The sequence below is a fragment of the Pan paniscus genome, chromosome 8 (assembly GCF_029289425.2).
Source record: "Pan paniscus chromosome 8, NHGRI_mPanPan1-v2.0_pri, whole genome shotgun sequence".
NCBI lineage: Eukaryota > Metazoa > Chordata > Mammalia > Primates > Hominidae > Pan > Pan paniscus.
The window spans coordinates 45,835,373-45,862,758 of NC_073257.2; the positions used below are offsets into that span (position 1 = coordinate 45,835,373).

Consider the following 27,386-nt stretch of genomic DNA (forward strand, 5'->3'; position numbering starts at 1 on the left):
ATAAATTGTTCACCCGGCTTAAAACCTCAATGTAAGGTCATCTAAATCCAAAGCCCATTTCAATAGCCACCCGTTTTTACTTCTCTTTTCTTTTTTTTAATGTTCAAAAGGCTTCCTTAGGAATCTGAAAAGACAGCGTGAATGAATTCACGGGAATGACTTGCCTTGTGTGTGCCCTACAAGGTGCTGTTGGACTATGGTGTTTTTAAAACCCACAGCCTGACATTTTACGCAGCCTCTTTTTGAAAGGAGCTTAACTTTTAAGTATGGGAAAAATGAAATCATTGCTACTTATCCCAAGTATGACTGTTGTTTTGGTAAACATAAGCTAACAATAAAAATAATTCTAAAGATGAAATTCTCGGGCTTCTGCCCCCTCCTTTCGTCCTCCTATAAAGAACGAAGCCCGCAGACGCAGCTGTTTTCTCCAGTGACGAAGGGCCTTTAGGCTTGTCACTGACTTTAGGCAGTCCACGAGGTGGCAGCATTGAAACAAACGGGAAGGCGCCTGGGGCATCTGGACTGTTGAACTTAAAAATAAGCCTCAAAAGAATCCCTATGAACAATAAGGAAAGTCTGGTATTAGATGCTGTATTAGGGTCAGGCCAAGACCTTATCTCATTTTGAGCTTCTCTTTAACTTGCTTGTGTTTATTAACAAAGTATCTCGCCTTCTGCTCTGAGCCTTGTCTCCATGGCCCCTCCCCCAATGGCAGGAGGAATTTTAATGGGAAGATTTACTGAATAGATAAGAATGATTTACTTTGCATTTTTAGCTTATAAGGAACCCTTTTCTAGAGCTAATGTCAAATTTTGGAAGGAATCCACCATAAAAACTGTCCAAATGGAGCAGTTTGGATTCTCCCAATGATAATGTGACCTCCCAAAGGGTAGACAGAGCCAGTTTGGGAAAGTAAACTAGTAAGCTATGTGATGTGTAAAATGTGAGTACTTTCATTTAGTGCAAACAGGCTATATTTCACAGCTGTAGTGTCATCGGAGAGATATATTTCATGTCTAGTCTATCATAGCCATGAAATAGGACTTCTTAAGGCATGGGAAACCCTCTCCAAAATTTACCACTCTTTTCTGCAGCAAGATTGAATTATGTAGATGAAGTACAGTCAACTGAACGGTGACTGAATGATTGAGCAACCTTGGATGCCAACGCCCATGACCCTGAAATGTACTGTTGCATAATCTCATGTTAGAAAATGTTAATATTGGAACATGTTAATGTGTGTGTGGTTTTGATTTTTCTCCTTAAATGTACTTTATAAAACATGCACATTCAGGATAAAGAAAGCCACCCCAGCACACACAGTTCTGCCTATATTTACTTTGTTAATACATTACATTTATTGTTTATAGAACAGAAAATGACATCATCCATTCTTTTGGCTCTTCATATTCTGATGATACCATAAAATGTAGGAACTTGGATATTTTTGAAATGACCAGGACATGGAACCGCTTTGCCTGAAAAAATGTTTCAGGCACTTCTCGCTTCAGAGAATGACAGTCTGCCTTTACCTTCCAATGTCCTTCCCCATCCTGTACATTTAACCAGGTGAACCGCTCTAAGTTTTTGTATTTTACTGCTCTTTTATCTTCTTGTCTTGATCATGTAACTTGTGGCAATTTGGTTATTTAAAGGATATGTTTTTAGATCAGTGCCTTTTGTTGGGGAGGGTTATGGAGTGAGAGGTTCAATGTGGAAACTTCCAGCCTGGCTAGAAAGACAAACACACAAACCACCCATAAACATTTATAGAAAGGGAAAAGAAAGAGAGAAGGACAGAGGAAAGGAGAAAGGGAGAGAGAAAAGAAGAGAAAAAAGCAAATTAATGAATGAAACAAACATATAGGACTACTGACGTTTACGTTTTCAAAATATTACCCAAGCCCTGGTGGGGCACACAACTCTCATTAAATTCAGTGGGGGTAATCCAGCTAAATCCCTTCTTGACTCTTAAAAATAGCGGGAAACAATATTCTGAACTTAAAACAAATTTACAGCCTCTGAGAGCAAGTACCAGCTGTGCTTGCCCAACCCATCTTGCCTGAAGTTGGATCATTAGCACCATATGTATGCATAAGGATTTAATTTTTATATCTGGTATTCCAAACTTCTATAGAGCAGTTTAACTCACTTGTTCATAGACTAGTCTTTCAGTCTAAACAAGCAGAGGTGCTCAGGCCCATACAATCATAGGTGATGAATATACTCCGAACTGCTGCAGGAATGCTGGAGGAGCCTCAGAGGGTTAGAGCTCTCGCCAGAGAGAGCTAGATTAAAAATGTAAGGATCCCATCACTTGCTGGCAGAGCATTAACCAGCTTTTATTACATAAAAGTATATGAATATTATATGCCCATGGAGTTTATTATATTGATGAGAATCAGCAAGATGAAATAGTAAGACTCTGAGTTGAGTCTATAATAGCAAAATGGAATTATGATGAAGGTTTTGAGGTCTCATTGACTGCTGCTTGTGATGATGCTTGAAGAATCTGGAGCCTGCAGAACAGTGTGGATCAAAGTATCAGGTGACTCAGGCCACTGGGTCAACTCTTCAGAGTTAGACCTGACCCCTGGCTTGAAGCATGCTCAAGTCCCCATGCAATATTCTGGGCATTGACTTAGCCAGAAGGTGACTATCAACAGAAGTCCTTCCAGGAAGGTCAGACAGTCCATTACCCACAAACAGAGCACTTAGAGTCCAGATTCATGACTCAGACAATGGAGAAACAGGAAAGCAAGTCAATTTGAAAAGAACTCTGCACTGACTGTGAAATGCAAACTGGACCAGACCACCCCTGATCAGTAGACCCGCGTGGTTTGAACTGAACTTTTTCAGATGGTGATAGCAACGGGTCCTACTGTTTGCAATTTGCATACCTGCCCTCTGACCACAGTAGACTCTGTGACAGGACCGACTGGCCCCTCTGAGAAGCCATCCCTTGAGTGACCTTGAGATTGTGCACAAATCAAATGTGTTAACAAAACCGCTCCTGCTCTGACAATATTGACCTTCAACATTCAGGGAAGATTACCTAGATTTGGAATCTGATAGAACTTTCCATTTTCTACACAGCTGTTCACTTTTATTTTTTTTAACGATCCCTACCCCCTTTCATAGTCAAGGAGAAGAGAGATGAGATGAAACAAATTAGCTGGCGACTTCATAGTGGCTTTAATTACCTCTCTGGTAAGAGAAGAAACTGCAACAACAGCTAAAATGTTTGTTATATGATCAGAACTTCATTTATTCACCTCACCCCTCTTCCCTATCCCAGAAAGGACATAGAGAACCAACTGGTGGTCACTACCCTTCATCCACAGAAAATCTTCCTGAGGGCTGAGAACTTTCAGGAAAGGTACAAAGAAAAGGAAAGGCACGGCTTTTTTCATGAGATACCTTCAGCTATGGGAGGTACCTGCGCAGTCTTTGAAAGCCACATTTTACAACTTAAGATGTGTGTAGGACCACACCATTTTCTAAATTTAGGCAGTGACTCTTCTGTTTCATCTCTTGGTTTTGTAGAGGGTGTCTGGGCTATGTGGTAGCAGGAATTTTGTCAACCTGAACATGCTACAGGGCAGCTGGGGGTTAAGTTTGACCAAAGAGAAGTTTGTTTTGCAGTTTAATCAGGTCAACAGTGACAGCGTCCTTTAAGGAAGCATACTAATTAGGGCGGCCCTTTCTACTTTCTGCCTAGCTGGGTAGTGTCATACCATAGAGGAAACATTGATATACACCACACGCCCCATTAATAAATGACTGCAGAAGCCAAGACTGAGTGAGCTTCAATAGAGGAAATGGGAGAAAGCTGGAAAACTGACCTGTTCACCTTACTCTAATGATTAACTTTAAAGTATTTAAAACCTCTGATTGCTTATACTGACTGTTTCCCTTCATGTACGTCTGCCGGGAAGAATTTCACAGGATACTAACAAAACACAAAGGCCAGCGAGAGGAAGGCCACCGTTTAACCGTGACTGGCCCCTGATCGACAGCAAACCGAGGGCTTTAAAAGTCGTTACGCTTTTCTATTAATAAAAGGATGAGGAGGTGCTGTTCCCAAGGGTGTGCTTCTCTCTGTGCACAATTATAAACTCTGGTTTCCTGAACCCCGTTTTGTGGCACGCCCACTGGAAACGCTGTTGTAAAACTGCCAACTCCATGGCAGGCAAAACTGACAAACTTTGCCTGTCTGGGTTTTGCAGGATTGCGATGAAAATAAATAGTCGGGCTGTGCTGCCTGTGAGATTTCCTTCTCCTGTAGTTTGCAAACACAATCCATGTCCTAGATGTGCTGCGTTTAAACAAAGTATGTTACTCCGTTCCTTCAGTGGAGAGCTGGGATTGTCACCATTTGGCAATTACTGATGGAGAAGGAAATCTCACTCCCTGCTGCATATACATGTGGATGAAAGGAAAGCAATATTTATGGCTCATGCTTGGAGACCAGATGCTGTGTGGCATCTCTCCTTCTAGGACTTTCAGAGAAACTGAAAGCGAGGAGCGCAGCCGCAGAGAGAAGAGAGGTACATGGAATCTGTCACATTTCGTATTTTATTTGATACCTGATTGTATGGTGCTGTCTATGACCGTGGGCTTTTCTGTGGCCAGCACAGTGGTGCCACCTGAAAAACAAAAACAGGAACATGCAAAAATAAGAAAACAGTAGAGAATATGCAGGAGAAAAATGTATGCTTACAAATGTCTATCAGAGGCAAATATTTTCCATAGAAAAATCCTTTTAATTTCAATGATAGCAATTGTTTCCCTTCAATTTTGCTCACCACAATATCAAATTCAAATAAACCATTATTTTTTTTTTACCTAACGCATTTCTTTTAAAAATTTATAAATAAAATAATTGTCTAAATTAACAAATGGAAGTTGTATATATTTATGGCATACAACGTGATGTTTTGGTACACTTAGTGGAATGGCTAAATCAAGCTAATTCACATATGCATTACTTCATAAACCTATTTTAGGCTTTTTTTTTTTTTTGGTGAGAACACTTAAAATCTAATCTCTTAGCAATTTTCTTTTTTTTAAATTTTTAAATTTTTTTTTTTTTTTTGAGATGGAGTCTCACTCTGTTGCCCAGGCTGGAATGCAGTGGCACAATCTCGGCTCACTACAACCTCCGCCTCCCAGGTTCAAGCGATTCTCCTGCCTCAGCCTCCTGAGTAGCTGGGATTACAGGCGTGCACTACCATGCCCAGGTAATTTTTGTATTTTTAGTAGAGACAGGGTTTCACCATATTGGCCAGGCTGGTCTCAAACTCCTGACCCCAAGTGATCCATCCACCTCAGCCTCCCAAAGTGCTAGGATTACAGGTATGAGCCACTGTGCCCAGCCTGCAATTTTCAAGTAGACAACGTATCCTAACACCTTTCTTTACAAAGCATCCAGAAGGCACCCAGAAATTGGGACTTCACTCCACGGGCACTCACTGATTCCCAGACGACGCATGGCACACAATTGCAACAGTGAAAAGCAAAGGCCTCTGAAAAAGCAAAGCCACCTTCTCGGTGACTTGGGTATTAAACTTGACCTCAACCTCTAAGCTTCAAATCGTTTTCCAAGGTTTCAGGTGTGTGCCTTTAGGGAAGTTGCAAGGCTAGTCCCCACAATCTATTTTAAAAACTAGAAAACTGAGGGTTTAAAGTAAGATGCTATGGGTTCCTCCTCTGTTTGGCTACTGGAGCTGTTTACTTTTCTCAAGGACAAATACCCTGCCCTGTATGTGGTTTGGAGAAGCTACAGGAAGCAGCAGGAAAAGGGGAACAGGAGAAATATTTCATAGTCCCAAGGAATTGGAAGACTGAACAAATAACACCCTGAGTGCTGTGAGCTTCCAATTAGTGCAGACCTACTGCATCTCACTGGTCAGGGGACAGGCTGTAACCTTATCTATTAAGACTTAGCTTTACCCTCTCTTCCACCTCTTTACTCACCCATTTCCCACTGTTCATCATTATACTTCTGTTTTAAAGTAGTGTTCTTAAACTTGCCCAACCATAAGAATCACCAGAATGCTTGTTGAAATTGCAGTCTCCCATCCACCTGTCCTCTCCAGACCTAAATGAGAATTGGAATCTCTAGGCGTGAGGCTTTGAAATCTGTATTTTTTTGAGACAGAGTCTTGCTGTCACCCAGGCTGGAGTGCAGTGGCGCCATCATGGCTCACTGTGGCCTCAAACTTCTGGGCTCAAGGGATCCTTCCACTTCAGCCTCCTGAGTAGCCAGGACTACAGGTGTGCGCCACCATGCCTGGCTGTTTTATATTTATATTTATATATATATATATATATACTTTTTTTTTTTTGGCGGAGACAGGGATCTCACTGTCTGGCCCAGGCTGGTCTCAAACTTCTGACCTCAAGTGATCTTCTCGCTTTGGCCTCCCAAAGTGCTGGTGTTACAGGTGTGAGCCACCATGCCCAGCCAAAATCTGTATTTTTGAAAGCTTTTCAGATGAGTCTTTTAACCCACTGAGTTTGGGAAACAGTGGTTTGCTGTTATTACGTAGGTGGTTGAGAAAGCTGTTTTTCCTTATGTCTATCCACGATGCAGATTATGGTTGGAAGTAACCTGTTATCTCCAGATACAGTATTGAACCAATTCAGGGTAAGGGAATGGGGTGGGCCCATGCCTACCATGGAAAGTTCTGGAGGTGGTTACAGGGTGCCATAATTGTGCACTTCCCAATAATATCATTCAATAAAGATTTGTGACGATCTTTATTTGGGACAGGCCTATCTGGCAGCTCCCACAGATCAGAAATCATGTTACATATCCATAGCATGAATCAGAGGGCCATAAAATCATGCTGTTGGAATGGTCTTAAGATTTCTAGGCTAATCAACTGCAGCACCAAGTCATGGTACCTCAGTTCTCCCAGCAAATATGCTGGATGAGTGGTCACATGTGTGCATGGCCTCAGTAAGGCAGGCACTAGGAAGAAGGAATTATATGTATTATGGGTTAAGAAGGTGAATCTATAATGGCAGAATTGGAGGGAGGCCAGAATACATTAGCGTTCTGTTCCCAGTGGTCTTATAGGAGAAAGATTCAAGGTGAAAATTCGCTTTTTAAAACCGATATGCATTATCAGTTTTGCTATAGTTTGGGAGGCAAATTCCACGGTTGGGTACACACAGCTCCAACGTAAAATTTGGCTGCCTGGTGCCTTTGAGGCCAAGTGTATTATCTAATGACTTCAAAGGCATTTGCAAATGAGTAATTTCAGGGAAGCATTTTCACCTTGGCTAGCAGGTCTGGGAGAGCACATTCTACTCATTTCCATGCATTTGGTACAGTACACCTGGAATTTGGTGTGGTTTGTAAGTAACGAGCATTTCATTACAATATTTCTCCCCTCTAGATACAAGTAGGTCACCCCAGGAGAAGAAATTAAATCCACACCACCTGTGCTAAGGAACAGACAACCCCTAAAGACAGCATTGATCCCAATTTCCATGTTCTACCTATCAGGGTTAAAGCAATAACGCTCTTGGTTTGATTTCATCACACTAAACGTCCACGTTTGTAGTCCTGACAGCAAAGCCTGTGCCAGAATTAGCAAAAAGGATGCAAAATTGCTTGTGAGCATAGGAGATGTGTAGTTTCCATATAAAAAGGTGTCTGGGTTAGGTGAGGTTTTTGCCCCTTGCAAACAATGGCATGTGAGCACATCCATTTTCAGAAAAGAATAGCAAATGGTTTTGTAAAGTAAAATATGTTTTAAAAAGAAAAAGACTGCCTTCTTGCAATAATGAATATGAAGCAGGAGAATGTCTTCCAAAATGGCTTCTTGTTGATGGAGGTGTGGGGCAGGCCTTATCAACATCCTCAGCGGTTCTTAATATATGAGAGTATTTATAGAATTATTGAGACAAACGTGCTGATCTGGGAATAACTCTTTTTTTCACCATGCTAATATGTAAAAAGAAAAAATCAGAATGAACTTTCTTCTATCTACCAAAGAAATAATTTAAACACTGTAGGTAAAGCAAAACCTTATAGTTTTGAAAGGTTGTCAGTGTTTCCACTATAAATGACCCATTTTCTGTGGTTTGTAACTCGCTGCCATACACAATTTGCTCCAGGCTAACATACTCACCCTATTTCATTCAAAGGCTTCAGTTTCAATTGATTCAGTCATGAACTAATGCAAAAATGAGAAGGCTGGTTGTTCTGATATGAGGAGTAAATCTGAGGCTTTGTTTCTAATCAATATTAACTGACCACTTTAGGGTTTATGAAGAAAAGAACCCCTTCCACAAGAGGGCAATTGAAAGGGCACACTGGGATCCTGCAATCATTCCTTTTTTATGAGAAATTTCACTATGGATGTGTGACGTGGTCTGTAAAAAGCCTGAGGTTTGTGGCAGAGTGTTTACAGGCAACCCCGGGAAGCTTCCAGAGGACTTGGTTCATGGAATAGTACTCTGTTTTTTATATCAGTGGTTGAGTTTTCAACTTGAACTTGACATGTTACACAGAAAATGTCTCTGCATTAATTAATCTAAGTTTTGTGGCTTGTGGCTGCTTGTATACAAGATTTGCATTCAAAAGCTCATAGCAATGTGACATTTATTGGCCTTATGAATGTAAATGATTATCCTGGGAATTTGGAGAGAGACAGCTTTAGGAGGTGGGATTTAAATGTAAACTCAGTTCACAGTACTAAATTTCTGGGATAGATTTTCAATTTTTTTTTCTTTCTTTTACTCTTTATTCCATCTTAGAGTGCGGAGCCCTCTCACTCCTTCAGAGGAGAGCTTTTGAAATAATTGGAAATGTACTCTAGGACATTTCCTTCCAGATTTTGTACGAATGCATTAGCCAATAACATGGCTTTATTATGAAGTTACATGGTAACGCCTTCAGTTTTGCCCATGGAAATTAATTATGTGGGCTCTCCGAGTCCCTTCTGGGTAAAAATGCAGACCTGCATTCAAAAGCTCATGTTTAATCTCAAATGAGAGTCAGATGCTATTGAAACTGCATTTTGACCCAGGGAGCAGTAAAAGTCCCACGATACCTTTTGCAACCACAGGGTGAAAACCCTAGTGCCTTGGCCAATTTCCAAATGGTATAATCCCATTTCTCCACTTGCCTAATATTTCCTCTGCCATTCCAAGTGGAAGAGAAGGTCACTTCCTAGCTTTTAGGGTTTTAGGAGATTAGAGAGTAATACTCTCTAGATTAATTAGTGAGACATTTGGCACACAACATCTCTGATGTATTTGCTGGTCGGTGGTGATGTGAAATAGCAGCTAATTCTGCCTTTGTAAATGTTAATGTACAATGATTTACCAAATCCCAACTTAAAAGCCGCACTTCAAATATAAGCCTAACTTTATCCATTTGTTGGATAAAGGATCCACTCAAAAAAACTTGTCCTCATTAGAAAATGAAAATAAACATTCTGAGGTGTGTGGTTACGTAGGGGCGGTGCACGTGTTATAGGGGGAGGGGGGTCTGAAAATAAGGATCGGTTTAGTACATTTAGCCATGGAGAAATTCTTAATCAATTAAGATAATCCTAGCCTTTGGCTCTGGAAATGGCTCAAATTATTGTTACAAATGGTTGTGGCTATTAAGAACAACTCATCTATCCAGATGACATGAGGAAATGAAGATGCACGTGTTCTGGCAAGGCAGCTTCTACTCCTGGGCAGCTCTCTGCCACGCGGAGTTACAAGCACACACACAGGCGTTAGCTGGTCCCAACTACGACATGAACTGAAATGGTACAGCAATGGGATGAAGATGGTTTCTGCACCTGTGAGCTGGAAGTCATCACCTGTTCCACTGTGGCAGTTGGCCTGGTCGTCATCACATTCATCCACCAAGTTCCCATTGGGAGTGGTCGGTCCAGCTGTAGGGGCTGAAACAAGATCCAAGGATTATTATCTCACACCTTGGAAATGTATTCTCAAGCCTCTGGCTGTTGGATCTGCTAACGCTTACGCAGAAAACTTTAATCTGTGGTAAGAAGACCAGGGGCGTGGTTTGCCTCTCTTTCAGGAGCTAGATATACTTGGATTCTGCAGAATGTATAATAGCAGAGGCTGCTTTGTTTTGGTATTTGATTCATATCTGCTGAGTAGAGTTGGCTGCCTTAGCATTTTATACATTGTTATCTACATAAACATCCTTCTTCTGAAAAGCTCTTGAATTCTCACTGGTTATTTATTCAGGACCCTGGAGTTGAGAACTTTGAAGATAGAGATTTTGCTTGAAATGTTTTCCCTTTCATTTTCAAGGTGTTAGAGCACTCACTTGTCATAAATTCTTTTATATTCTTAGTATTGACTATATTTGCTAAGTTTATAATTCTTCCCCAAAGGGAGTCAACATTCACATTTAGTGCAATAGTGTTTTTAAAAAAAAAAACAAAAAAACACAAAAAACAGTGATTCCATTTCTCTTTAAGTAGCTTCTCAAACTGTGAGCCCTCTCTCCAGGGCAGGTGTGTGAGAGAAGTTATCTCAGATATCCCGGGGTCATTTTACATAAACTCTCATAGGACTGCATTCCACTGTTCACAGGTATTCCCATATCGTTGAATCTGCAGTTGAAAGGTATCCAATATTAATCAAAGACTGCTTCTGAAGTCCTTTAAATTTCGTTCAGATATTTTTTTTAGCCTGTTACTCATTTTTGCAATCTGTTTAATATTTTACAGTTTTTGGCATTACGTTTCACTTTACAAGACTTGAGATAATGGATAGTTCTCGTGATGGCTGAGAACCATACAAGATGTTGGTGGCTGGGGCCTGTTCTCTTCTCGCCAGTAGGAATGTGTCAGTAACTGCTGCTTTCTTAGTAAAAATTTGACACTGAATGGTGCTGAAACACCAAGCAGAGTTACGGCACATGGAGAAACAGAGCCAAGTTTCAACTTCTTCAACGGCCCAAAGATACACACCAGTAATAACTAAGAAGTCACCAAGTGCAAATAACATACATGCCATTCAGGCCTGCAATCCAGACTTTTTTGTAAAACACATACACCCGAATTCTGGCCTCTATTTATTGCTCTTGCTGAATCAGTAGTATCTCCTCTGGCAAGCCAGATAGTTGTCTTTCTTCCCTAAACTCTCCTTGCTCCAGATAATGTGCTACCTTTAAGTATTTAAAACTCTATTCATTTTGCTGATTTTTCTGCATTCATCAAGCTGTTTCTAAAGGGGAGTTCCGCATTGTAAATGGCCCGAGGTAGTCCCTAGATTCACTAGATTCAATGGAAAAAAAAGGAGGAAGCAAATGATATGTATGTTCCAGTTTTACTATTTGAAAATATATTATCTTCTATGGTTCTTTATTTCTTTTTTCTTTTTTTGAGATGGAGTTTCACTCTTGTCACCCAGGCTGGAGTACAATGGCGTGATCTCAGCTCACTGCAACCTCCGCCTCCCTGATTCAAGAGATTCTCCTGCCTTAGCCTCATGAGTAGCTGGGATTACAGGCACCCACCACCACACCCAGCTAATTTTTGTATTTTTAGTAGAGACAGGGTTTCACCATGTTGGCCAGGCTGGTCTCAAACTCCTGAGCTCAAGTGATCTGCCTTGGCCTCCCAAAGTGCTGGGATTACAGGCATGAGCCACCACACCCGGCCTGTGGTTGTTTATTTCTTAAATGTAAGTGCTAGCACAAAATAGGACAGACACTCCTGGGAGGCTGGAGTGGACTGCATCTTTCTCCTGCATTCCCTTAGGTGTCTCCCCTAGAACAAGGCACACAGTAGATACTTAATAAGGGCCTGTTAACTGATTGAAGGGAGAAGAAAAGCATTCCTTTTCACCAATCATATCAAAAAGCTTTGACATTACTTTCCCCAGATGTTTGTTTCACATACGGCCCAGGGCAATGTCCTCACTTTTGTGAGTGCTTGGAAACATCTGTAGGCAAATCCCTTCACCAATCATTTCTACCTCACTACAGAGATGACACTAGAGAGTGGAAACTCTAACTTCCCAATGAGTCCTCATTGCCTGCTGCCTAGACAAGGCCGATTTATCAAGACAGGGGAATTGCAATAGAGAAAGAGTTTAATTCGTGCAGAGACAACTGTATGGGAGATGGGGGTTCTATTATTACTTGGGGTTTAGGTTTTGAAGGGTAATTTGGTGAGCAGGGGTTGAAAAGTGGCAGGTGCTCATGGGTCAGGTCTGAGGTGAAATCACAGGGAGTCGAAGGTGTCCTCTTGTGCTGAGTCAATTTCTGGTGAGGGACACAAGACAGGATGAGCCAGTTTATTGATCTGGGTAGTGCCAGCTGATCCATCAAGTACAGGGTCTGCAAAATATCTGAAGCACTGATCTTAGGTTTTACAACAGTGACATTATTCCCAGAAGCAATTTGGGGAGGTTCAGAGTCTTGCAGCCTCCAGCTGCATGACCCCTAAACCATAATTTCATTTTTTTCCCCCTAAACCATAATTTCCAATTTTGTGGCTAATTTGTTAGTCTTGCAAAGGCAATCTAGTCCCCAGGCAGGAAGGGGGTTTGTTTTGGGAAAGAGCTGTCATTGTCTTTGTTTCAAAGTTAAACTATAAGTTCCTCCTAAAGTTAGTTTGGCCTATGCCCAGGAATGAACAAGGACAGCTTGGAGGTTAGAAGCAAGATGGAGTCAGTTAGGTCAGATCTCTTTCACTGTCATCATGTTCTCATTACAATTTTTGCAAGTGTGCTTTCAAAACTGCCACCAGGCTGTCTTTTCAACTCTCCATGCACTCCACCTCCTAAATCAGCATCGCCTTCCAGAATCCAGGCTACAGATTCGCATCCAGGGAGCAGACTCCTTTTCCAGATGACCACATTTCTCCATGAATTGAACGAATGCATCTGCAGTGAGTGGAGTCTGCCCATCTCTTCTTTTTCTTGGCATGCTTTGCCAAAGCCCTGGCACATGGACATTCTTGGTCTGTGTTGATAGTGCCTGGATAATTTAGGGGTCTGGGGCATGACTACAGATATGGAAACAACCACACGGTGAAGAGTAGGAGAAAATGACCTGCTTTTAAATAAACACATTGAAAAGTAGCTATGAATTATTCAGGGGTATGGTGATTGATAGCTCAAGATTCTGTCATTCATAAGAAAAGTTTTATGTATTTAATGTGCTCAGGAATGTAATTATATTTGGTAGCTCAAGACACAAATAATTTTAAAATTGCAGGAAGGTGACATTAAAAAGCATTCTTCAAAACAACTGTGAGCATATATGCTCGGTTGATTACCATCTGGATGCCTACAATAGTCATTCTTGAAGCTAGGCTGGAGCAAGACCTCTATGGGGATAGAAAAACTGGTGTAGGTTACTCAGTTATGCCCAAATCTAAGGCAGATGGGGATTCTAGTGCATAAATATATTAAACGGTACAATAACCAACTCAAAACATTCATTTCATTCATCATATGTTCAAAGAGAGTGCAGCCATGGGGTCAGTGCGTGGACTGAATTTGTACTTGATATGACCGTCATATAATAATCTAAGTGTAGGCAGTAATGTCAGTCTACTTTCAGACACGTTGTCTCATGTAAAGTTCTGTTTCTCTGCAGCAGCCTAAGATATTCATCCAGAATAATGTCTTGATGTCTTAGTCTGTCAAACGCTGCTTTCTGTTTCTATGTGCTGGTAATCAACACTGCGGACCGAAACTGGATCAGACACAGACCTCTAAATAATATTTAAAAGGCAAAAGTGGTTGCCAGGGGTTGAGGGAAGTTGTCTACTTTCTGGGTAAGGGGTTTTACTTTGGAGTGATGGAAATATTTTGGAACTAGAAAGAGGGTAGTTGGTACAACTGAAATGTAAATGTGCTAAATGTCACTGAGTTGTTCCCCTTCAAGAGGTGAAATTTATGTTCTATGAATTTCAACTCTATAAATTATCTTTTTTTTAAGTAAAGAGAGACAATCTCATATAATCCGAGGAGAGTCATGCAAACAACCCAAGACAAAAGTAGGACTGTGAAGGTGCTGCCTTGTGACCTGTGTCAGAGCTTTGAGTCTCACTGACGGGCAGGCACCGAGATAAGGGGCCTCCCAAGGGAAAAGGGTAGGCAATTTGCAAAGGCACCATCAGGGGCATAAATGCATGGAAGAAGAAATTTAAAAACGGATGAGAAGTAACTCTGGAGATCATAATTACCTTCCACTTCACAGCCCAGCAGCTCCATTCTGAGCCCCAGTCCGCCATGAGTGGCTCTCTCGGGGTAGATCCTGATGAATCGTGTGGAGAGAGCTGGAAAAGTCCGCAGCTCAGGTGTATCATAGTTGTTGTTGCCCTCAAAAGACTGTGAAGCATGAAAAACACAGGGCATTAAGGAAAAAAAAAAAACAGAGCTCCCTTTTAGCAACTGTTTCTTCCCTCCTTCAGGACTCTGAATAGGGCAGAGAAATTGGCTTCATTTTACCACTTTGTGGTACATCTCTTTCATAAACGAGAAAGGAAAAAAACAATTAAAGCTTCTCTAAGAAGTGACAGATGGCATTTATTTATTTATTCATTATTATTATTTTTTGAGATGGGGTCTCACTCTGTCGCCCAGGGTGGAGTGCAATGATGTGATTGCACCTCACTTCAGTCTTACCCTCCCTGGGCTCAGTGATCCTCCCACCTCAGCCTCCTGAGTAGCTTGGACTACAGGCACCCGCCACCATGCCTAGCTAACTTTTGTATTTTTTGCAGAGTTGGGGTTTCACCATGTTGCCCAGGCTGGTCTCGAACTTAGGGTCTCAAGTGATCTGCTTGTCTCGGCCTCCCAAAGTGCTGGGATTACAGGCATGCGCCACCACGCCAAGCTAATTTTTTGTGGAGACAGGGTCTCATGATGTTGCCCAGGCTGGTCTCAAGCACCTGGCTGCAAATGATCCTCCTGCCTTGGCCTCTCCAAGTGCTGGGATTACAGGTGTGAGCCATTGCACCTGGCATGAGTTGGCACCTCTTTTGAAGTGTATTCCTAGCTTGAAGTCCCTGTGACAGTTTTCAGGAGCTTGGCCACCCACTGCCAGTGCTGCTGCTGGCTTTGTTTCCTTTTCACATGCACGGGAAGATCAAAATCCTTGGTGGAATTCTGAGAAGATGGAGCAATGACTAGGCCAGTTTTCCTTTTCAAGAAATGGATGAGCCTCCTTATATCCTCTTCTCCAGCATCATTCTTAATCCCATTCCAAATGGGAGAAGGCGGAGGGGGAGGAGGAAAAGAAAATTGTCTCATCATAAGGAATGTCCTTTTAAATATCAAACATTGCATGATGTTTGATAGAGTAAGGCATTGTTCTAACTGCTTAAAATCTATTAACTCATTTAATCCTCAGAACAACTCATTTTGTCATCTTCCTATAATATTGAAAAACCGTAAAAGTTCCTCAATTGTTTATATAGAACCTAATCTATGATTCCTAACACACCTTTCCACTGAAAAAAATCTCTAAGGTGAAAAAGAAAACTGATAAAATGGTCCATTTTAGAGCAGCCTTTTTTTTTTTTTTTTTTTTTTTTGAGACAGAGCCTTGCTCTGTCACCCAGGCTGGAGTGCAGTGGCATGATCTTGACTCACTGCAACCTGTGCCTCTCGGGCTCAAGTGATTCTCCTGTCTCAGCCTCCTGAGTAGCTGGGATTGCAGGTGCACACCAATATGTCCGGCTAATTTTTGTATTTTTAGTAGAGATGGGGTTTCACCATGTTGGCCAGGCTGGTCTTGAACTCCTGACCTGAAGTGATCTGCCTGCCTTGGCCTCCCAAAGTGCTGGGATTATAGGTGTGAACCCCCATGCCTGGCCACGTATTTTTTAACTATTCAGAGATTTTAAAAACATGTTACATTTAATTTTACAAATGAAGGTAAATTCTCCATGAGGTAAATTCTGTATTATGGTCCTTTTACAGACAAGGAAACTGAGGCACAGAGTAGTCAAATCACTTGCCCATGGCCATACACACAGCAAGTGGCAGGGCCAGGACTCAAACCTAGCTGGCCTTAACTGGCGCCCTTAACCACACCACGATGCTGCCTCTGCCCTTACAAACCATCTAGTCCAGTCTCCTCATTTATTTATTTATTTTTTTAGAGATGGAGTCTTGCTCTGTCACCCAGGCTGGAGTGCAGTGGTGCGATCTCAGCTCACTGCAACCTCCACCTCCTAGGTTCAAGCGATTCTCTTGCCTCAGCCTCCAGACTAGCTGGGACTGCAGGTGCCCACCAACATGCCTGGCTGATTTTTGTATTTTCAGTAGAAACGGGGTTTCACCATGTTGGCCAGGCTGGTCTCAAACTCCTGACCTCAGGTGATATGCCCGCCTCGGCCTCCTGAAGTGCTGGGATTATAGGCGTGAGCCTTCGAGACAGCCCAGTCTCCTGATTTTAATAGGTGAAAACACCACGGTCCAAAAAACATCTATGCCCAAGGCCACACATTTAGTTTCATTAATTTGTCTTTAATATGATGCAAATTGGGCTAGTAGACCTGGTAGATCAGATGGAGTGGCTGGCCGGCCCCAGGCCATGCCAGTCAGGAGTGGGAGCCATGCCCAGTAGCTGTGTCAAGACATCATAAACCAGCCTAATATGTGCTTGTTCGGTGGTGGAAATGTCATAACAAAACAGTGGAAGCATGTCAGTGAAGACAGATTGGGTAGGTTGCAACAGAATCAGCAGGTTTCTGAGTTCTAGAAGTAAATTAATTGGCCTTTTCCAACTCAGAAAAGCCTCTAGGAGTTTAAAAATGCATTGCTAATACAGGCCTGCCTCTTCCAATTAAAATTTCTTTTTTTTTTTTATCAAGAGTAAATTCACTATCGGGGTTCTGCACTTTTATAGAACTGCAATTGCTGCCAGTAATTGAGACTCTGACACATATTATTGTTAGGCCCAATTAAGTTATTGTCAGTAAGATGCTAATTATAATGAAAATACCATTACTACATATGCAAGTTCTGTCTATGTTAACATACCTCCAAAGATCACAGGAGAAAAGCATTTATATCTATGGAATCCCGGGCTCATCTCTTCATTTTAACTTGAGCAAAGAATTAACACAATGTAAATACATTATAAAAGCTGTCAGTGCAGAGCTGGGAAGAATATTAGCAGTGAAAACCCATATGGAACTAGGCTAACTGATATAATAAACTTACTTATGAATTCTTTGTGTTCTGTTGCTAATTATATTTTAGAAGATGAGGACTTTGAGTGTTTGGACCTTCTCTCTGTTGCTAAAAAGTCTAGTTAATTCAAAGATTCTGATATAGCTTGCCCATTACCCACTATTTTTGGGTTAGAGAGTGAGGAAAGGGCATTGAAAATTTAAATCCATCCAAGTGCTGTGGATTTCACAAAACAGAGTGCTCATTTTACTTTTACATAAAAGGTACTTGGCATCTTAAGAGGTAGCCTTCACTTGTAAAATTAAATATAGCATGTTTTTAAAATCTTGATATAATTAAAAACCATGTGCCGCTCTAAAATGGAAGATTTTTACCCATTTCTTTTTTCGTCTTAGAGATTTTATTTCACTGGAAGGGTGTGTTAAGGAATCATAGATTAGGCTGTATATAAACAACGAAGAAGCTTTTACGGTTTTCAGTATCATAGGAAGATGATAATGATGGATAGAACCATATTTTAGAAATAAACCCTAACACGTTCATCCAATCTTGAATTGAGTATTTTGTGAAAGTTGAAAGATGTATATTGGCTTCTCATGGAATTCAGTGCTGGATTTACTACGGAAGAGTGATAGCTTTAGATCTGGTTGCAGACGCATGAATTATATAGAGACGGGGAAGCATGTGATGCATCCTATCAAAAGCATATGGTGACTTGTTTTCTTTCTCTCTCAGAGCCCTAGTGTTGAAGAACATGTCACACCAGCACACGCCGCCGTCGCCAGCAGCAGGAAGTTGTTGATTTGCAGCATATTCACACTTTCTGATGCAGTCAGAGCTCACTGCTTCTCAGAACAGATCCACTCAGAAGGAACTCCAGTTTCTGATGTTTATTTTACTTTTTCTTCCCCCCAAACAAGGCACAAAAGGGGAAAATGAACGGGACACAAGAAAAAAGGTAGCTGCACAGAGAGATAAATATAACACTGAAAATATTTTAGAAACCACAAGTTAAGGAAGGGAGAGATGGGAGAGAGATTCAGATATTTCTGATGGCACCCAGCCCTGTCAGTGGCCCGCTGCTCTAGTGGTAGCCAGTGGCCTGTCGGGGACACGGAGGTTTCCTTGGAGCCTTCACATCTGGAGGGAGTGGGAGCTGGCAGCACAGCCTGGCTTCTTTGCTGCCTGCAATGCCTCTGGCTTGAGTCACTATATTAAGCCATATTCCCACACTTGCTTAGAGTGGGAGTGAGGGTAATATTCCCTTCAATAAGCTAAAATCTGTTTTTCACAAGAGGAGTAGGTCCTGGCCAAAGCAGGGATGGAAAGGCTAAGACCAAAAGGCCAATTGTATTGGTGTGAGAAATATCATCGCTGAATATAATTCCCACACTGAACACAGAACTTAAACTGCTAATTGTCTGTAGGTTGGTCCGTATTTGAATCCTAAACCAGCTTCTGGGCCACCCAGCACACTCCAGGGTATCCTTTCCAAGTTGCTGTTGCATGTTCGCAAATAAATTTAGCCATCACTCTAAGTAAAACATAATGACTGAGGTTGATTTGTTGGTTGAAAAAAATTATACCACGGGTTTTGGTGGATGTTGGAATGGAATGTTTTTGTGTTGAGGTTTCCTTTTCTTTTCACTGGATTATCAAGAGCCTACTGCATCTTAAAAGGTTTCAATGCATAAAGAAATATACTTAAGCATTATTCACAATAGCTAAAGGTGACAGCAATTCAAGTGTCCATCAGTGGCTGAATGGATAAACAAAGTGTGGTATAAACACACAATGAATATTATCCAGCCTTACGAAGGATGGAAATTCTGACACAATGCTGTAACACCGATGGCCCTTGAAAACATTATCCTAAGTGACATAAGCCAATCACAAAAAGACAAATACAGTATGAGGTCCCTAAAATGGTTGAATTCACACAGACAGAAAGTGGAGGTGGTCACCAGAGGCTGGGGGCAAGGGGACTGGGAGTTGTTGCTTAATGGGTGTAGAGTTTCAGTTTTGCAAGATGAGAAAGTTCTAGAGATTGGTTGCACAATATACACTTACTTAACACTGTTGAACGGCACACTAAAAAGGTTAAGATGGGAAATTGTATATTATATGTATTTTATCACAATTAAATTTTTTTTTTTTTTTGAGACGGAATCTCACTCTGTTGCCCAGGCTAGAGAGCAGTGGTGCAGTCTCAGCTCACTGCAACCTCTGCCTCCCGGGTTTAAGCAATTCTCCTGCTTCAGCCTCCAGAATAGCTAGGACTACAGGCACACGCTGCCACACCCTGTTAATTTTTTGTATTTTGGTAGAGATGGGGTTTCACCGTGCTGTCCTGGCTGGTCTCGAACTCCTGAGCTCAGACAATCCGCCCGACTCGGCATCCCAAAGTGCTGGGATTACAGGCGTGAGCCACTGAGCCTGGCCCACAATAAAAATTTATAAAAGAAACAAAGCACTTAAACTAGAGGTAGGTTTGAGATGGGGGAAGGGCAGACCCAAATGGCCGAGTGGTATCTGCAAGGGGTTCTGAGCGCTGGCTGGATGGCTGCTGTCAGCCATGGGCTTCCCCGTCTCCTGTCTGCATGTTGAGCTGTCTGTCCATCCCTACAGCCAGGGAATGGGACCAGCAATGCAATTCTTTTGCATGTTATCTCAGACATCACTTTCCATGCCATATTCCTGTCTTCCTAGAATCAAGGGTCTTACTGATCCCATCACACACCTCCTCTAATGTCATGGCTGGAAGGAAATAAGAAGCCCTTCCTCGGGAGAATGCCAGAGGCCCTTGATTGAAGTCAAGGACATAACGGATGACCTCCTCCCAGTCCCCAGCCCTCACCTTCGCCTTGCGTTTGCTGTCGTCCATGATCATCTTCCAGTCCGAGCCGTTGTTGCTGTACCCGATCTTGAACTTCCTCATGAACACCTTGTTCTCTCGGTGCTTCCCACCCTGAATGATGATGCCCCTCACGATCTTCTCCTCCCCCAGGTCTATTTGGAGCCACTCATTGACGTAGGAATGAGGTGCGGGTGGCAGTGCCCAGCCAGAGCGACTGGTTACCAGGCGGATGTTTTCGGGCATCCAGTTTCTGTCCCCTTGGTTGGATGATGTGATCTGGGAGTCAGAAATAAGTCCAGACACCATACCCAACATTCCAGAGCAAGGATAATCTGGGAGGTGAAATGAAACAGATAATGTAAAATGATTTCCTGGGCGACTCCATGCTAAGAAATAAAATACAACATATGGAATAAAGACATGATTTTGTACCCAATCATACACAATTTTCAGTCTCTGGAGTATTTTACAGTAAATCTTTCCTCCCTCAAACCTTCCTCCTGCTCTGTCAGAATTCCCGTCTCTAAACTCACATCCCAGTAAGGCAAATCTTCAATAAGAACATACATTTCCCCCGCTTTGACATCTTCTAAGTTTAACATTCATATTTCAGTCTCTTTGGTATCCAGAATTCATCCCTGGATCAAGTACTGGCCCTGCTTAAGAGAAGTTCATAGTTTATGATGGATTGGAGATATGCATAGAAGTCAATCCGATAGCAGGAAAGTTGCTAAAACAAAGGTAAAGAGACAGTGATGCAGAGGTAAAGAGAACGAATGCATACTCAGCCTGCAGAGGTAATAGAGGACCTCCCAGGGGAGGTGGCATTTGAATTGAGTGTGGAAGAGTAGTGACCATGATCCCCCACAACTGTTCTCCCCACCCCTATTTCTAATTGCATTGGGGACGTTCCACATGAATGTCTCATTGTCATCTCAAATGTACCACAAGCAGACTAAGACAGTCCTTTCCCCTGGATACTGCATCCTTTCACTGAACCCTGTCTTTTAATTGGTGGCATCACCAATCATCCACTTCCTGCCTAGTCATCTCGTCATTTCCGTTTTGCTGCCAAATCCTGTTGTTTTTATTAAGCACAAGAAAGCAACAGAACTCTTGTTGCTACCTTCCTTTCTTCTGGATTTATCCTGATCCGAGCGCTCTGGCCAGGGTGCTACATCAGCTCTTGGTTGGCCTCCCAGACCCCACTTTGAATCTCCACTACACCACCTGCTATTTAAATTTTCAGAAAATGTTGTTTTAAGCATGTCATTCTCATCCTCAAAAATCTCCACTGCTAAGTGAAAGAAGCCCAACAAAAAAAGGACAAATATGATCTGATTCCATGGATATGAGTAGCCTATCACTAGATCAGTCAGATTCGTAGAGACAGAAAGCAAAATGCTGGTTGCCAGGGCTTGGGGTAAATGGAGATTGGGAGAGTTAGTGTTTCATGGGTGCAGAGTTTCAGTCTGAGACAATTATAAAATTCTGGAAATAGTGGTGATGCTTGCACAGCAATGTGACTGAACTTAATGCGACAGAATTGTACACTTAAAAATGTACAATGATACAATTAAAATGGTTAAAAGTGGTTGAAAATTGTTAAAGCGGTAAATTTTATGTTATGTATATTTTACCCCGACAATAGAAAAGAGATATCTTTTGAAAATGTACCATGGTTTTCCATTATTGATAGGAAGATATCAAAACTCGATCTGGCATTCAAGACCCTCATTTTGACTTCATCCCATTTGCCTAATTTGATTTTCTATTGCTGACAATACATCTCAGTTAAGCAATTCTCTTCTCATACAGTCTAGATGTCATCCTCATCGTTGCCTTTGCGCAAAACCCAGCTTAAGACTCATGAAGAGAACTTTTCAAGCTACTCCAGCTTTTATTCTGAGCTCTCCCATCTCAGAAATATGATGTAAGTAGCACAGAGCTCAGCATTCCACTGCTCTCTAAGGCTTTAAGATTGTTAGCCATGTACCTACAGCTAGATTATAAGATCTTCAAAGGCAATGAACAGCATCATAGACCTTTTTATGTCTTCTAAAGCAGCCCAAGGAGCTTTTGAGCACAAGGAGAGTATCAGTTGTTGATGAATTCAACGGTGGCTTAATGACAAAATGTCCAACACTTCAATTATTTTCCTTTAGAAACTGTACATCCTAATCAAGAACATGCGCAAGAACGATAACCTATTTTTCTTTGAAGCAACTCAATTCTGAGTAATATAATAAAAATTTAGCCTAAAAATATAACTACCCCTAAGTGAGAGGCAAACATCTAATGCAATTAAACTAAGTCCACATTATCAGCTGAACCTTAAGAATTCATTACTCAGATACTTTCCACATGAGTTCTATGGTCCAGATCATGTCGTTTCTTTACTCAGACATTCAGTGCCTTCTTGTCTAGAAATTACACACGTTATTTTCAATCAGGCATGCAGGCCTGCCATATCATGTCCTTGCAAGGCCTCTCCCCATTCACTCCTTTAACCAGTGCCAATTGACATGAAGAACTTCCTTACTTCTGGGAGTTTGGGAGCTTTCTTTCTATTCCCTCCACAGGGAATTCCCTGTCATGTTACCCTTTTCCATTATCTGAACTGCTTAAAATCCTGACCTGTTTTCAAATGCCACATCGTTTACTCAGTTTTTCTATTCTCTGCAACTGGATACAGTTTTCCATTTCTGGGCCTCTTCACACCACTTTATCTGCATTTCCCTTCTTTCTTTCTTTCTTTTTTTTTTTTTTTTTTGAGAAGGAGTCTCGCTCTGTCTCCCAGGCTGGAGTGCAGTGGGGCGATCTCGGCTCACTGCAAGCTCCACCTCCCGGGTTCACGCCATTCTCCTGCCTCAGCCTCCCGAGTAGCTAGGCCTCCAGGCGCCTGCCACCACGCCCGGCTTATTTTTTGTATTTTTAGTAGAGAGGGGTTTCACAGTGTTAGCCAGGATGGTCTCGATCTCCTGACCTTGTGATGCCTGCCTCGGCCTCCCAAAGTGCTGGGATTACAGGTGTGAGCCACGGCGCCTGGCCCCCCTACACCCCGGCCTTTTTAAAAATTTTTATTTATAGAGACAGGGTCTCACTCTGTCACCCAGGCTGGAGTGGAGTGGTGTGATCATGGCTCACTGCAGCTTTGAACTCTTGGCCTCAAGCAATCCTCCTGCCTCAGTCTCCTGAGTAGCTAGGACTACATGTGGATGCTACCATGATTGGCAATTTTTTTTTTTTTTTTTGGTCTCTCTATGTTGCCCAGGCTGCTCTCAAACTACTGGGGCCAAGAGATCTTACCACTTTGGCCTCCCAAAGTGCTGGGGTCACAGGCTTGAGCCACCATACCCAGCCCTCAAATGCTGATGAGCACATTTAGTTCTTTGGAATGCTGCTTTCTGCCTCCCCAGATTTTAACTTCTTTGAGGACACGAACTAAGTCATATTTTTCTGTTTTATATGACTCTTCATGCCCTGTTTTATACATAGTATTTGCTCAACAAATATTTGTTGAATGAATCAACTTAATACAATGAAAGGCAGCTGTCATTTTCTCAAGTGCCCTTTCCTGTAACTTAACCACAGTATTTGCTCCAGGCTGGGATCTGGAAACCAAGAATATACTCAGTCGGGATTAAAAAAAGATTTACAAAAACAATTTTACTAAGGGACTATGAAACTGTAGTGTTAAAAATAGAGTGCCATTTTTTGGACACGGTGTTCATACCTGCCTGATTCCAAACAAGCTTTTAGAAAGGCAACGTTTAGCTGGTAATGGGGACCAGATGTTACCATTTGGAGGAAAACATAATTAACTTGAATACTGTAAGGAGAGCAGAACCGTCACCAGATTAATGCCCTTTTTCTAATGCAGACTCGGCTGGGGCACAGTTTCTGTGTTCACAGACTTAGTGATGCCCTGTCCCCATTTAGCCAACATATCCATGGTGCAAAGTGAGACTGTTATTCCTTCCACATAGCTGCCTCATTAAAAAAAAAAAAATGAAAAGGCAACTTGATTTACCTTTGACTGAAAACTATGTGACTCACTTTTAACAATAATTTGCAGAAAAATTACATTAACAATTAATTCAAGGTTTGAATGAGATGCTAGCGTTTAACTCTGTCCCTTCGTAGCAGGCTGGTACAGGTCAGCCCGGTACAGGTCAAACCCTTTGGAAATAGTGTTGCCAGATTTAGCAAACAAACAACAAAACAAGAAACAAGATGCCCAGTGAAATTAGAATTCAGAGAAATAATGAATAATTTTTTAGTATACGTATGTCTCAAATATTGCATGGGACATACTTATTCTGAAAAATTATGTCTTGTTTGTCTGCATCAAATTTAACTGGACATTTTGTATTTCACTTGGCAGCCTTGTTTGGAAAGCTTAAGACCACTTCAGGGTGGAAGGGAGAAATGAGTTTTGTAATGGAGGATTGAGGTGGTTATTTTCAGTGATATTATTTTACAGTAAATCTCTGTACTCAGCTTTAATGGAAAAACTGAGGTATACTGGTAAATCAAATATCCAGTTAACCAATTTCCAACGAATGAGAAAGTAATAACTGCATTCGATGGGAGACCCTGAATGAGCATAATTTAATCTTTCCTTGATGACTCAGAAAGTACCTCTGGATATTATGGTGTCTGAGATCATCATTGTGAATTCTGATTGACTTAGCAGCACATGGATATGTGTTGAAGCGCTGGGTAACAGACTTCTGGTTAATAACAGAAGATAGCAGAGTTCAGAGTGTGTTAAGCAGCCATCGTCCAACGTGATTTCCATCTCTGCCAAAATGATGAAGCCTACTTTGTCAAAATAATGAAAATGCCCTTCATCAATCACCTATAAAGCAGAATGGTTTGTTCCAATCTTATTTTCTTTATATCTCTATATGGTGACAAACTCTGAATTTTCCAGGATTACTATATTTCTTTTTTCTTTTTTTTTTTTTTTTTGAGATGGAATCTTGCTCTGCTGCCCAGGCTGGAGTGCAGTGGCCAGTGGCACAATCTCGGCTCACTGCAAGCTCTGCCTCCTGGGTTCACGCCATTCTCCTGCCTCAGCCTTCCGAGTAGCTGGGACTGCAAGTGCATGCCACCACACCTGGCTAATTTTTTGTATTTTTAGTAGAGATGGGGTTTCACTGTGTTAGCCAGGATGGTCTCAATATCCTGACCTCGTGATCCGCCTGCCTCGGCCTCCCAAAGTGCTGGGATTACAGGAGTGAGCCACTGCGCCCAGTCCAGGATTACTATATTTCTAAAAAATAATTTCTGAATCAAAAAATTAGGGTAAAACTTGGGGCTTTAGTGGCTTTGGAAGCCAAGTGATGTGTTCAAGCAGTAACTTTTCATTAGGTAGGCTTAAACAAAATCCAGATTGAATTGTGACTACTGAACAGGGTGAAAATTTGAGGTCCAGCCGCTTGTTTCTCAGAAGGCGTGCATAAAACTGCACTTCCTTCATTCAAAAGTAACCACCAAGCATTTGTTATGTTCCAGGCGTACAGGACACAACAGAAAATGAGGCAAACAGGTCCCCTGCTCTCCTGGACCATCTAGTCCAGCAGGAATACTGTAGTCCTCCTTTCATTAATCTCTACTCAAGGGGACCTTTGATTTTCATTTCAAGAAAATGAAAATTATCTGCTTCTGATAATCAAGAAGAAAAACTTGAAATTACTGTCTTATTAGAGGCTCTGCTTGCTGGGGCATATGCTAGGTTCAATACATTGAGTGCCATGTACTATTTTAGTCTAACGGGTACCATTTAGTGAGCACTTAGTTTAAGCCAGGGGTGTTCCAAATTTTCTTTCATTTACTCCTCATTATAGTTGCATTAAGGTGATCCTCACAGACCAGAAAAAGGAGATCAGAGTGAGTCTCAATGTCTTATCCATGGTCCGTCATGCACACATTAAGTGGACAGTCCACAGTCAAGCCTGGATATGTCTGCCTGCCTTCTGTCCATGTGACTATCGTAACGTGTTAGCCTCTCCAAAAACCTGCTTGTGGCAATTATTTGGAGACTAGAGACATTTTACTAGAGAGAAAATATTTAAAAGTATAGTGGAGACCATGATTAAGAGGCTAGCGCTAGGAACTGAAAGGATGCACCTTATATGAAAAATAGCTACTTAATTATGTATGAAAATATTAGGATATGCTATTTTAGACATCTAAGTTTACATAACTAGATCATTTAACTGTTTTTAAAAATTGAACAAATTATTTACCTTCTTTGCTCACATTCCTAGCATCACCTCTCAGGGAAATCCTTGTGAAAATTAAAAAGGACAGTTTAGGTATAAAAAAAATTGTATTCAACTAAAAGGATGTGACATAAATCTCTAAGAGCCTGGAAATTCAGAATTTTGACTAACATGTTTGGAGTCTTTATGAAGTTTACCTCATTTTTTTAAATACAATGACATCAGATAAGGTTGAAGAAATGGGCCAGAAATTTCCACCCAAACCTCAAATGGCCTTGTTTCTACAAATTTATGAATAACAGCACAAATTTGTAATGCTCTGAAAATGACCTAGAACTTTCTGTCATCTAACTGCTGATCAAAAATAAAGCCAAGGTTATATCTAACTTTTCAATGTCCTTTCTTCTTTCAAACCCCTCTCCACCCAATTCCTGCCTCTAAGGCCTTGAACTTTCTAAATCTTAGGTCCTAAAATAATAAACAAGTCTGTCTGTGGGATGGAAATAAATAAATTTTTCATTAAAAAATCAGATGTTGGTTTTTACTTTCCAAGCTGAACTCTACTATAAACAAATGTAGTTTTTCCTGTTCATTAGCTCTTCTCAAAATTGCTTGTAATTTCATGGAATATTGCCAAAGTGATTTTTTTTCCTTCCAAAGTCAGTATCATTCTCCTCTAAAAATAGTTAAAGAGGATAAACAGAAAAATGGAATAAAAAATTAAATACCCTAAATACATATATAACATAATATTAAAGGTAGTTCAAAGACTTTTAGACATTGCTTGCTTTTAATTACTTTTTAGTGAGTGGGTCAACTGATTCTGTCTTTGAACTTCCAAGCTTACTATAAAGATCACATTGTACTGGTTTTTTGTTGGTGGTGGTTGTTTCAATGAAAGTTTGGCAATGTATTTACTAAAATGGAAAGGAATTCTAATATGACTGCTATATACTGCAGAATATAACATAGTCATGCAAGAAAATAAATGGACAGGCTGGGCGCGGTGGCTCACGCCTGTAATCCCAGCACTTTGGGGAGGCTGAGGCATGTGGATCACCTGAGGTCAGGAGTTCAAGACCAGCCTGGCCAACATGGTGAAAACCCATCTCTACTAAAAATACAAAAATTAGCCAGGTGTG

General features: G+C 41.3%; 1 protein-coding gene across 12 annotated transcripts in view; it reads right to left on the reverse strand.

Annotated features, from left to right (window-relative positions):
• Positions 1-27,386, reverse strand: part of NRP1 (neuropilin 1) — a 157,973-nt gene that overhangs the window by 15,587 nt on the left and 115,000 nt on the right. For 8 of the 12 annotated variants that reach the window (XM_063607319.1, XM_063607318.1, XM_063607316.1 and 5 more), the window contains 4 exons: positions 20,012-20,343; positions 14,196-14,340; positions 9,816-9,920; positions 4,590-4,649 (listed from right to left, as the gene is read on the reverse strand). In XM_063607319.1, coding sequence (XP_063463389.1) covers positions 4,590-4,649; positions 9,816-9,920; positions 14,196-14,340; positions 20,012-20,343 — 642 coding nt within the window. Of the gene's footprint in view, positions 1-4,589; positions 4,650-9,815; positions 9,921-9,991; positions 12,980-14,195; positions 14,341-20,011; positions 20,344-27,386 lie in introns of those variants that run through there. The other 4 variants (XM_063607320.1, XM_063607321.1, XM_063607324.1 and 1 more) reach the window with 2 other exon arrangements.